Source organism: Nanorana parkeri, unplaced genomic scaffold (assembly GCF_000935625.1).
Source record: "Nanorana parkeri isolate BGI_ZX_2015 unplaced genomic scaffold, ASM93562v1 scaffold428, whole genome shotgun sequence".
In the NCBI taxonomy this organism is placed as follows: domain Eukaryota; kingdom Metazoa; phylum Chordata; class Amphibia; order Anura; family Dicroglossidae; genus Nanorana; species Nanorana parkeri.
In genome coordinates, this window is record NW_017306696.1 from 1,189,708 (window position 1) to 1,203,384 (window position 13,677).

At 45.6% G+C, this 13,677-nt stretch overlaps 1 protein-coding gene across 2 annotated transcripts in view; it reads right to left on the bottom strand.

Moving 5' to 3' along the window:
• Window positions 1-10,882, bottom strand: part of AADAT (aminoadipate aminotransferase) — a 36,943-nt gene extending 26,061 nt beyond the window's left edge. Inside the window, exon 1 of one of the 2 annotated variants that reach the window (XM_018560036.1) lies at window positions 10,859-10,882. In XM_018560036.1, the coding sequence (XP_018415538.1) occupies window positions 10,859-10,877 (19 nt within the window). In that variant the 5' untranslated portion in view covers window positions 10,878-10,882. Of the gene's footprint in view, window positions 1-10,852 lie in introns of both variants that reach the window. The other variant, XM_018560037.1, reaches the window with a different exon arrangement.
• Between the last annotated feature and the right edge of the window lie 2,795 nt (window positions 10,883-13,677).

A 13,677-nucleotide genomic window follows, 5' to 3' on the forward strand; every position in this document is an offset into this window, starting at 1 on the left:
CTGGAATTTTCAAATCTCATTGGACTCTGCTAAAAAAGCACTATTTCTTTTTGCAAAGTTAAAGTGGACCTTTACCCAAATCTTTAAATTAACAACAAACACACCTTTAGAATATTTAGTAATGGGAAACTACAAACACATAATTCCAGATAATTGCCGGCTTTGTATTCTTTGCATACCTTATTTCTCTTTTCTTTCCCCAGTCTTCTCACAGTGGCCATGTTAACTAAGGGCAGATTACTAGCCCCCCATTTAGTTCCTGGAACTCAGGCACATGTGACTAGGACATCGGTGGGCGAACCTATGGCACGCGTGCCACAGAGGGCACGCGTGCCACAGAGGGCACGCAGAGGCCCCTCTGGTGGCACGCGAGCCTAAGTCCCGGTTACAGTGACCCGCACACTCCAGGTGCAGGTCACTGTAAAGCCATATTAAACCCGCCTTTAAACCCGGCAGGTGCCCAGATTCTATTTAATATATTGCCGAACCATCAATATAATAAATCATAGGTGCCCATTAGGTCGATCGCGATCTACCATTGATCGCAATGCGATCCCTGGTAGATCGCGGTGTCCAGTCCTCCTGACGTGGGGCTTCTCTGGATCCCCGCTGCTCTGCCCCATCTGTATGCAGCGGGGATCCGAGAAGTGAACGAGGCGCTGCAGGCAGCGGCGGGGGTCGGAGCCGCTATCATCAGCAGCACGCCGAGCGGTGAGGAGAGAAAGAGAGCCGCTCGGCCTGGATCTGACAGCCGGCGGCTCTCTCTCGCCTCACCGCACATGCTGCTGTGACAACGGCTCTGTCCTCCGACTCCCCCCCCCTCCCCGGGTGCAGTGCCTTCCTCACTTCTGCTCGGATCCCCCGCTGCCTGTGCTCAGGAAAGCAGCGGAGATTCAGAGGAGAAGCTGAGCCCCCCTTTGTGCGTGGCCGAGCGGCAGAGGATCGGTACAAATGAGTGATATGTACCAGAACATTACGTGTGCGTGTGTTTTTAATGTGTGCGGTATCTTTTTATAATGAGTGTGTGATGTGTGTTTTATTGAGTGTATAAATGTTTGAATATGTGTGTTTCCCTATTTTGCCTAAGGCAGTGATGTTGAATGTTTTTTAAAGCCCAGCGCCCAAACTGCAATACAATACTATACTTATTTTCAGCGCTGGCACTTTGAGATAAATAAATTGATTTTGCGTCGCAGTTTGGGCACTCGGGTTCAAAAACGTTCGCCACTGGACTAGGACATGTGACCATGCACATCATCTCAGGGGAGGAAAATGCCTTTCCCTGAGATCTAGTGAGATTACAGATGAGATTTCCCCACAATGTTCTTTTGAAGTAATCTTCCCAGGATGCAACGCTTTGGCACATTACATAATTTGTGCCAAAACTGGACCAGGAAGTAGATAAACACTATTTGTAAGTAAATGAAGAACACGTTTGTTTAGTTAATAAATGTAATATGATTTTAAATCAGCATGCTGAACTGCATGCTGCTGTGATTTTTAGTAAAAGGGTGTAAAAGTCCACTTTAATATTGCTATCCCGGTGTGTTAGCTTTGTGAATTCAGCCTAATGGTAGTAAAAAGTTAACATTAGTGAAAAAAAAGACAATTCTTCACTTCAGTGCTGAGCCTTGGGGAAGAAAGCCTTTCCCGATCCATCTAACACTTTGGTAAAAACATTTTGGCTCAACATATACTTTATTAAAGTGTCAGCATTATATCAATTACTATACGTTATTATGTAATAAAAATATCACTTGAATATTTTATAAGCTCTGGTTGTTATGTGAGAAGCGCTATGTTTATTTATCCACTCCGGTTCTTGTATCCATTACAACACTATCAAACATCATGCAGATTTTTTAATCTCTTTATTAATCTAAGAGAATCCATTTATAACAGAAGTGCTTACCATGCAATTAATGTCATCAAGAAAATGAGAACTATTTAAATGTGCTGCATTAGTATATTACTCCTGGACACTTCCAGAATTGTATTTATAAATAACTAATTTATTTAATTTACTTTTAACCGTATACAGTATGTCTGTCAGTATGTTAAATTTGGATTTAAAGTGACATTAAAGTCACATCCCTCCCTCCCAATGCTACTTTAAATACTTACCTTAAATTATGCCTCTTGATCTGATCATCTTCTTTCCAGTAGTTTTCAGCAGTCCCTCCAGCGCTGGTGCTGGTCCCTGATCCAGCGCTGACTGCTGTGTCTTCAGTGTCCCACAGAGTCTGTCCACATGCATGCTGCCGGGCTGCCTGCATTGACTTACCCTGTGTCTCTCCTCTTCTCCCGGCTCAAGTTCTCTACTGCGCATGCGCCCACCCCATGATCCTTCACGGCCGCTCAATAATCTTCAGATTTTCGGACGGGAGCGAGCAGCGACAGAGGTAAGTAATAACCAGTTTATTAACTTTTGTTTAATGTTTTTGCATATGTCTACTGCTTGTAAAAAAAGAAGGTTTAATTCCACTTTAAATATTGTGAAAAAATGGTTTACTCACTTTTTTACAGTATGTTTTGATCACCTAAAGAAAGGCATAGTTCAATGTTTTAGCTGTGATATCCGAGCATTTTCATTGCATTGCTGGTCAAGTGTATCCTACAGAAAGTCTATAGGGTGAGCCATGATAACACCGTTAGAGCAAGGTGTAATGGACCTTTACACTCAAAAATAAAATTCTACCAATGCATCCCTCTATGTATGATGATTAATAATAACATAGACATGTCAGGTGTAAAATGCTGTGATTTTGAAATACTTACACTTGCCGAGCATTATCTTCCTGCTTTGAAAGTGCAAATTATGTCAGTTTGCCAAAGCAATGCACACTGGGATTGCCTTGTCATCAGCAGAGCATTGCTGGGAAATTTCATCTGTAATCTCATGAGATTTCAGGGAAAGGCATTTTCCTCCCCTGAGATGATGTGCATGGTCACATGTCCTAGTCACATGTGCCAGAAATCCAGGAAGTAAAAGGAGAGCTGGTATTCTGCCCTTAGTAAACATGGCCCCTGTCAGAAGACTGGGGAAAGAAAAGAGAAATAAGGTATGCAAAGAATATAGGAGCATGCAATTATCTAGATGTGTGTTTTTGTAGAATGCCATTACTAAACATTTCTAAAGATGTGTTTGTTGTTACTTTAAAGATATGGGTAAAGGTCTGCTTTAATAAGCCACATGCACATGATCAAATGTTCTGTATCTACAAACTACTTCTAATGCACTGTTGGGTGTCTGATGCCCATGGCAGGAAATATAACGTCTTCTGATGTCCTTCTGTGCCTTTTTATAATCTATGTATTAAGACAGACTTCCAGGTTGCTTATATGTTGTGGGAAACAAAGTATGTGCTATAAATACTGGGTTTAAGCCACAGTCACATGGTAAACTTTGTGGTATTTAGAAAACCCTGACATTCTTACATTCTTGGGAACGCTCTGCGGTGCCAATGTGCATTATGGCTATTAGATCTTTATTAGGAGGTGCACTTCCTTCACTCCCTGCCTGTCACAGCTATAGTGATTATATAACGGGAAGTAATGTGGTTACACATTTCCTATCAATAACCGCTACAATGAGGAGTTTCAGGGTGCAGGGAAAGTGCACAGCATCTGTTCTTTGTGCTTTGCTGGAAAATGTACTGTATATTTGTTCCATCAGGATTCAATATTAAAAAAAAGTTTGATATTTTAATACTACTATAAGTTTGTTATCCAATACTAAACATTGCAGTTACAATGGGACATGTGACAATAAACAAAATGAAATGTGACAAAGGAGCGAAACATTTCCCTTATTCACAAACCCAAAAAGAGAATTTTTTTCACCGTTTCACCTTTGTGAATAGCAAAGGGGCTCGGTTCTTTATTTTAAACCCTCAGGGAACTCTAGTGCAGCCTTTCCCAAGCAGGGTGCCTTCTGGCTTTCTTAGTGGTGCCCCACACAGTTTCATGCCATAGACAGACAGACAGGCTGCCAGCACCATGGAAGCAAATGACGCTTATGCAGGAAAGGTGGAATCCATTCAGAAAAGGACGTTATTATGCCTCCCTCCAGGCCTGCTCTGCCTTTCGCCCTCTTTCTTGCTCCCACAGATGGGACTCCTAATGATTGTAGGACTCTGATGTGAAGGGTCTTCTGATATGAAGGGGGAACTCTAATATCATGATGTAAAGGGTGAACTCTCATGTGAAGGTGGGCTTCTGATATGAAAGGGGGAGCTTCTGATGTGAATAGGGCGTCTGTTGTAAAAGGAGCAGGGTTCTGATGTTTTTGGGGGCTTCTGATGTGACGGAGGTCTCCTAGTGTGAGAGGCGAGACTTTGATTTGAAAAGAAGGGGCTCCTGATGGGAAGTGAGCTCTTAATGTAAAGGGGGATTCTGATGTGTAGGGGGACTTACATGATCTGATTTAAAGGAAGGGTCTTCGATGCGAAAGGACAAACCCCCATTTTTTGTGCTTTTGCGTGGGGTCCAGTTTCTGCCGCTGGGGAGCAAGCATAGCGGGAGGACTGGCCAGAGGAGGGGGAATGTGCTGGCACTGCTATTGGGGAGAAGAGTGGATATTGCTGGTGAAGTGGTGTATTGGAGTGGAGTGGACACTGCTTGTGAGAAGAGGTATGAGAACAGAAGCAGATGCGTCTGCTGAGGACAGTGATTGAATGAGATGGAGACACTGCTGCTGGTGAGAGGAGGAAGGAGCAATGATAATATAGGGCAGGGATTGGGGGAATAGTGTACATTGCAGGCTGGGAGTGGGATTGGGGATGGAGCAGATACTGTTGATGGGGAAAAATCTGGGAGAAGAAGCAGAAAGGACTGTGGGCAATAGAGCTCAAGGCCATGCTAAAGTTTGAAAAAAACATCAGAATCCTCTTGTATTAAAAGTGGAAGTCGCTATCCAAAATGAGATTTTATATTGCAGAGATTGCCATATTGAGATTTGAGTAAAAGTAAATAGAATGGCAGCACTACCGGTAGAAGGGCACTAGGCATCTGACACATCTGGAAGTGTGTTGAATGCTGAAGATTCTTTAGACACTGTTGTTCTTCAGAGCAGATCAGTGGAGGGACAGCTAAGTTTTAAAGCTTTTCTTTACAGCCAAGTCTTATTTTAAAGTTATTATTCCAACAACAGATTTGCTTTACAGAAGAGTAAAGAAAAACGTACAGGAGTGGAGCGTTCTGTACCTCATGAAAATCATCATGTTAAAGAGGATAATCTAATGCAGGACTCAAAATTTCCACTCGCCCGCTCGCATTTGGCAAGTAGAAATAAAGAGAGGGAAATCCAGTCAGACACGCGGTCACGGACCGCGTACCTGACTTATGAGAGCAGCCGATCCTTGCTGTCCTGGCTCCGTTCCTTTCGGCCAGAGCTCTGACAGTTCTGAGCCCCGTTCGAAAGGATGGATTAGTAAGGTCTGCAGTAAGGTCTGCAGCCTCTAGATGCAGAGGAGGAACGGCAGCGGTGGAATGGGGTGCAGGGCAGAGGAGGCACAGGGGGCAGAGAAGGACCGGGGCAGCAGGTCCTTCTGTATCAGCCTGCTGTCTCTGCCGACACAGGCGGGGAGAGCAGCGTAGATTGAATTGGACACAGGACGCTTATAATCGATTTAATTGATTAGTTACTGCAGCCCTACTACCATACATTTAAAGCCCTTCTTGGGCAAACAAACAAAAAAAAAAAACACTCTTGCAGTGGAGCTACCCCTGCTTGTTTTTGTCTAGGGGACTTGGGTAAAGCAGATTTACTTACCTTATCCCAGCTCCCCCTGCAGCCTTTTCTACCCTCCTGCTGGTGGAATATCCTTCACTGTCCTCATGTCTAGAGCAGGCAGTGGCGTAACAATCTATGGGGCCCGGGCACAGGGGGGCCCAGCCAGGGCCGCTATGGCATGTAAGGGTGCTGGCTGTCACTGACACAGCTCAGCAGTGGCCGCGGCGCATTTCCCCTCAAAGCCGCTGCGGAGTTGTGTCAGTGAAAGCCAGCCTCTGCGGCAGATGAGAGCGGTGTTCGGAAAGAAGGAGGAGGCGGGGCCCACCTAAGAGCAACCCCGCCTCCTCTTACATCACTGACCAGTGACCTAAGAGCAGGTGGGGCCAGTGATGTAAAAGGAGGCGGGACCCGGGGACGGAAAGAAGTCGGGGCCCCAGCGACCACAGAGGCGGACAGCGCTGACAGGTAAGATATCTCAGACCCTGCAGAGCCCACTATAGAGAGTCTATGGTGGGCTCTGCAGGGTCACTCTCCGGTGGGCTCTGCAAGTGGCATAACTAGCAATCATGGTGCCCCATACAAAATGTTGCTATGTGGCCCTGTGATTTCTAGTTACGCCCCTGAGCGCAGGTCTATAGAACCTGCATTAGACATGATTAATTCAGCCAGGGCAGCCATCAGAAATTTTGGGGCCTCTTACATGGCTTAAGAACGGGCCCCCCCTCCCCCGCACCGCTGACACACCAAGCCAGTCACACACTATTATTATACATTTATATAGCTCTGACATATACCACAGTGCTGTACAGAGAACACTGAGCCAGACACATCAGTCTCTGTACAGATAAGCTTACACTCTAATGTCCCCCCACAGTCACACACTATTATTATACTACAGTGCTGTACAGAGAACACTGAGCCAGTCACAACAGTCAAGCTTGGAGCGTTGGAAGCAAAAAAACTGTGGTGTGCAATATAGTGAAAAATTATACAGCAATCAATGCAGAATGGCACGGGCTGTGGAGGACTACAAATCCCAGCATTAGTACATTACACAGCACAATGCAGAATACCACCAGCTATAGAGGAATACAACCAATCACTATCCCAGCAATACATTTATACCGCATGTGGGGGTAGGGGCAGAGGCGTAACTAGAACCTTCAGGGCCCCGGTGCAAGAAACCATGAAGGCCACTCCCCCCCCCCATGGCACCGCATGGTTAACAGGAAGGCTGCCGAGGTCCCCAGCAAGCGTGGGACCTCGGGCAGTCGCTTGTTTAAAATTTTAATGCGGTGTTCTGTCGAAAACACCGACCCAGTATCTGCGTTTACGTACAGACGGGATTACCGAGGAAACCGCCATTTATTTACAAAGTATTCGTTTGTTATTGTTAATTGTGACTGTTAATATTATATCCCATCCATGGCAGTGAATGATGGATGGCAGTAAATGATGGATGGAATATAATTAACGGTCACAATTACCAATTTAAACAAAATACTTTGTGAATAAATCCCGGTTTCCTCGATAATATTGGTCTGTGCGCAAGCGCAGATGCTGAGGTCGGCAAATTCTACTACATCGGAGTTCTCGACAGAACACCGGTATCTGCGTTTAGTATCGGGGCATTTTCACGAGTATAAGTACTCATGAAAATGCCCAGTATTGGCACTGGTGTATCCCTAAAATATAATGCATTGCTGGGACTTGTAGTCCTACATAGTTGGTGCTATTCTGCATTGCTATATAATCATTATACAGACTTCAAACAAGTTTACTTTCTTCCTCTAAGATCTTGGGACTGTTGGCAGCTGCCGTTCCCCCACGCTGCAGTCTCCTTGCAACGACGTGATCATCTTGGGGGGGCAGTGTCTTAGCGGGCAGCGGCGGGAGAGAGCTCAGAGCTGGGTGAGGCAGGGAGGAGGTGCGGCGTGTGGCGCTTGTGGAGCCGCAAACAGGGGCAAATAATCTAAAGCCGACTAATCGATAATGGAAAACGTTGACAACGTTTTCCATCATTGATTTTAATCGACTTAGTCGATTAGTTGTTGCAGCCCCAGTCCCATCAGTCTCTGTACAGAGGAGCTTACACTCTAATGTCCCCCCACAGTCACATACTATTATTATTATTCATTTATATAGCGCTGGCCTATACCGCAGTGCTGTACAGAGAACACTGAGCCAGTCACATAAGTCTCTGCACAGAGGAGCTTACACTCTAATGCACAATGGCACCAGACTACAAATCCCAGCAATACATTTATACAATGCAGAACAGTGTATGAATTTGACTCAGGCCTTGTTCACACGAAGCGCGTTCCGGGAGCAGAGCAGTTACAGAACGGATCAAAACTGCGTCCAATGTATTCCAATGGTATTTTGGGCTGTAGTTCACACCACAGCGTTCAGTTCCAGAGCAGGTAAAAAACTGCAGCAAGTCCTATTTTACCTGCTCTGGAACGCATGCAAACGCCCTGGAATGCATTTAACCATAAACGGCCCGGAACGCATTAAAAACGCGTCACAACCCACTGCACTGCGTGTGCAGAAACTCATGCAGATCTGGTCTGCATTTGGTGTGAACAAGCCCTCAGGGATTAGTGACCCGATGGACTCTGGGATTAGTGACCTGATGGACTCTGGGATTAGTGACCCGATGGACTCTGGGATTAGTGACCCGATGGACGCGGGGCTTACTGATCTGCTGGACGCGGGGCTTTGTGACCCACTGGACTCAGGGCTTAGCGACCCGCTGGATGCAGGGCTTAGCGACGCGCTGGACATAGGACCCACCTGATGCCCCACACATACCTGAGAGTGACCCTGCAGAGCCCACCATAGATGTTGCACAGCCCATCTTATACTCTCTATGGTGGGCTCTGCAGGGGTCTCAGGTGGGCTGGTCAGGGCTGCATCTCTCTACATCCCTTCCAGCTCCTCTTACCTGCTCCCCTGGTCTCCTCTGCCGCCGGACTGGCCGGAAGTGATGTGATGTAGAGCAGTGGCGCCGATAGAGCCCAGCCTGCTTCAATGTCGCTGGATCGGCAGTGCTGGGACACGCCGCCGCTAGGGTCTGGCCACCTCCTCGTCTGTCACCGTCGGCCGATACCAGGGATCTCAAGTCTCCCTGATGTTCAGGGAGTCTCCCTCAATTAGACAGCGGCTCCCTGACATCAGCGAGAGAGGCATTTTCTCCCTGAAAGGTTTACTCTGAGTAAACCTTTCGCTTGACTCTTTCTCAGAAGGAAGAAGCTACACTCCCCCCCCTTGCTGCTGCCAGACCCGCATCCACACTCCACATGCCGCCTCACGCGCACCGCCCACATCCACGATCGTCACAGCGACGCGGGGAGAAGTAAGGAGGAGCAGGCGTGAGGGGTTGACAGCCGCCGACAGACAGGCCCGATCTCAGAAGCAAGTTGCTGGAAGACTGCTCAGGTAAGCATGCACTTTCCCACACATGGTGCTCTATAATGTATTGCTGGGATAGTGGGATTTGTATTCCTCTATAGCTGGTGGTACATTGTATAGTATATTATACCATCCGCTATAGAGGAATACAAATCCCAGAAATACATTATACACTGTATGTATAATGTATTGCTGGGATTGGTTGTATTCCTATATAGCAGGTGTTATTCTGCATTGCGCTGTATAGGGGACTACAAATCCCAGCAATAATACATTATACAGCGCAATGCAGAATACCACCAGCTATAATGTACTATTGCTGGGATTTGTAGTCTTCTATAGATAGTGCCATTTTGCATTGATTGCTGTATAATTTTACACTTTCCATTTCGCTATATTGCACACACTTTTTTTTTCTTATTTCCACCACTCCAAGCTTGCTCCTGTGATGGACTTCAATCTCAATATAAACGAGTAGTCCATCCCTGGAGCCATTTGTTTTTATCCTGATTAACTACTGTTACATGGATGGCAAAAGTGGCACACAGGGGCGGGGGAAGAGGCAGAGCGGGAGGGGGGCCAAGTTGCTGCACCATGGGCCTCTGGGTTGTACTTGCCTCCTGTGCTAAAAGTTGCCAGTCAGCCCCTGGTCCTACCTACCTGTTACTTTCTTTTCCTGGTGCCAATCCATGGCAGCATACCCATGATATAAGGCTCTGTTCACACCTAGGCGTATCGAATATGCGTGTTTGTTGCACGTTTTTACCACGATTCGCGGTAAAAAAAACGCGCAACAAACACGCATTTCCGAGGGCTACTTGGCTGTATTCCAATGGAAACGCGTGACAAAAACGCCCCAAAGAAGCTCATGTACCTTTTCAGGTGTAGGCCGTTTTGTAGCGCGTTCAGACGGGCTGAAATACGGCAAGGTGTGAACCATACCCATAGAAAACAATGGGATTTTCATGGTTAAGCGTTTTGTAGAGCGTTGAACGCGCTACAAAACGTACAGGTGTGAACCAGGCCTAACAAAAGTGACAAAACCCCTTCTAGTATTGTTGCAACTAGCCTCAGCACAAGTTACCACGCTGGTGGGCTTTAATGCACATGGTGGATGGTCAGAAAAAGGATCAGGCACAGGGAGGATGGCACACATGCAATTTACTAGGCTGATGAAACCCACACATTACACAAAATACAAGGATTCAGGATCATTGGCATCATGCCAGCCACGTGTGCACTATCCGTCCTGCCACTAATAGGCACCCAGCTGTGCACGGACAGTCACATGACTCCTCCACAGACACCACGAATGTATGTGATGATCATAATAAAACCGGGACATAGAGAGCTATAAACGTTGTACCTGCTGTCCAATGAAACCACTACGACTAGACACTATCAATCTACTTCCGAGCCTCGCCAGCATTCAGCAAGCCCAAAGACAAGCTGTGTCACCTTGCAGCTCGTATGCCTGTCGCTATATCCCATGGACTATGCTGGAAAAACCGGCCATGTCGCCATCTAGTGGTCATCCTTCTAGATGCAATTGTAAAAAAAACATAAAGGTATCACTAATACGCAACAGTCATGCGAGTGGGATTATTTTCTCTGACACAATTCGTACCGTATCAACTGCTATAAAAAACAAGTGTATTCAGTACAAGTACACCATGAGGGAAATATAGGAAGAAAACGGCATACCTTTGACACTGCGGACAGTGGACATGGCTGTACTTTCTATAAGTAATACAAATGCTGCTCTCGTTCACCAGTCTTTAGCATCTAATAAATGGTGTGATGATAAAGTGATCAGGTCTTATGTAATGTTTACTCTTGCCCTTTGATACGCTCACCGTGTTTGGTTATTATGTTACTTATGAATGGGAACTTTGGGAGAACGGTTCAGAGTTCAATCTGCGATAGCATTGTTTTTCCCGGTGGTGCAGCGCCATCTGCTGGTAGATAGGGTGTGGTGCAGGCGATGTCATATCTCACTGGTGGCTTCAACACCATTGTCAGTGATCATCAACTTCCACAGGCATGTCATTGTCTGCAGGAGGTGCTGCAAGCTGATTTGATATTATTCAGGTAGAATAAGGAATAGGAAACACTTGGAAAATGTACAGGGGCAGTGAAAATGTACAGGGACAGAGAGCCTGGTGGTTCCAATTAGCTACAATATTTGAAAAGTAGAAGCACAAAACAGAGTGCACCGGATTGTGTAAATAACACCTCTATTAATAAATCCAAAGAGTAACAATGCACGTACATAAAGTGGCTTGATCAGGGTATATCACAAGTGAGAATTTTAAATGGTCTATTTGAAGCCATGGGAGGGATTGCCAGAGAGGGGCGGCAGCCACTGAACGGTTGGTAAGGTGATAAGTCTAGAAGTATACATGGTAGACTTAATGGGGGAAAGTCTGTGTAAAGGTGGGCCAGTGAGAGGGGAGTTGGAATAGTTGAGGCAACAGATAATGAGAGTGAGTTAGTAGCTTTGGGGTGTCATTTAAGAAGGGGTGAGTTTTGGAAATGTCATGAAGGTTAAGGTGGCAAGATTTGGTTAGTGATTGGATGTGGACCCTTACCTGCCGGCGGCCAACTTGGCAAAGAGAAGAGGTGATGTTCATCTTGCGGGATAAGGTATGCGGCTAGTTCCCATCCTCTCTCATGCAGGTGTCAGTCATTGTGGTGTCACCTCCTCTGATGGTGTCACCCAGTGCGGACCACACCCCCTGCACCCCTCATGTGATGCCACTGGTGAAGGGACTGATAATTGTGTTATTAATCTCAATGGAGAAGTCAGGGAGGGCACACGGGAGGAGGATAGTTAGATGGTGGAGGGCCAGGGTTTGGAAATATATATTTCCAGAGCTTCGGAGAAGTACCCGGGCGACGGTGGTAAAGGGAGCAATATTTATATGAGGGCATGTGCCCCATTGTTCTTGAGGTTTTGTCTTCATGTGTGTTCAGAAACAGCAGGAGGTGATGAGTGCAATAATAGGGAGAAGGCAAGAGTGCGGGTGAAATGTATAGCTTGTAGGGTGGAGGGAAGAAACCACTGTTTGTAACTGTTTTCTTTGCTGTGCCATAGTTAAAGTGCCATGTTAAAACACTAAGACAAGGCAAGAAAAGAGATAGCAACTCTCATGGAAGAAACCAGGAAGGTCAATCTATCATAATATAGACAGGTTTAACATTGGTTACAATAGGAAAATAGCAAAATATTGGTGGATCCTGTTTTGCATACTGCACAGCAACTAGATGATAGAAGCATGTATGAAGGCTGTGGTGACCTATGAGGAGTAGAGAGGAGAAATTGTAAGATAATTATATGATGCCTATATTAAAAGTGCCCCACACTTATGCAGGGATGGCACTTTGGCAGGTATGGCTATGATCTGTTTAATATACCTAAATTCTCCAATGTGGCTTTCTTGCACCATTGCCAACCATGACAACACTTGTGCATTCTATACACAGCGAGGCTGCCAAATCAGTGCCTATGCCTTATACAGAGCTAGTAGAAGTAAAGACAGAAGCTGGCCCGACTGGCTTAAAGCCCATTTGTGGAGCTATTTTAAAAAAAAACATAAGCCAGCAAAGAACATGAAGCGTACATGAAAAAAAGCATATGCAGTTGCTGTATATGAACACAGAAACATACTTTTTTTGTCCTTTTCATCTCCTCATGGCTCATTTTGAAATGGCTGCCGGCTGTCTCTGTGCTTTGCGAGCATTCTGTGTAAATTAACACTCTCTCTGAGCTCTCTCCCCCATTCATTAGTATTCATAGTGGCAACATTTGACAGTGTATTGTGACATGGAAAGGCAGAGCCGGTGTGCAGTGATCTTGCTACAATGACTCACAGGAAGGGGATCAGCTGCTTTACAATCTGCTCCTATTGTCTGTGGAGAAAATGTTCCATTTGTAGGCCTACCGAAATGTTCATAAATTAAATTAAGAAGGCCAGCAATGTGAGTCATGAAAATGTGCACACATATACATCATCACTGCACCGCTACATTACCACAAGAGCTAATCACTTATAAAAGGTGGAAATTAGGGATGTCCCGATACCAGTGCCGATACTTGCCATTTTCACGAGAACTATCAGGGTTACAGCCGTTGCAGCTGAGACCTGGCTCTGGCGCTCCACCTCTGTCCTGAAATCATTAGCCTGTATTGTCTTAGAAAAACTGTCACATGACACACAAAATGTATCAGCAATTGTATCTGTGAGTACTTGGACAAGTATCAGTACTTGTACTTGGAAAAATGGTATGGGTGAATCCCTTATATATATTTATAAGAAAAAAAAAAGCATACATTAAAACAGGGATGCACAAATCCCAGGAGCTCCGTATGCTCCTTACAAATGACAATGGACTTTAAACCTAAAGCTTTTTGTAACTTTAGATCTGCTTTAATGCTGGAAAGGTACTGTAAAAAAAAAAATGCAGATCACCTGGTTTAGTAGGCAAAATCCAACACAGCTGCTATGAGGCCTGGGATAGGAAGGGTG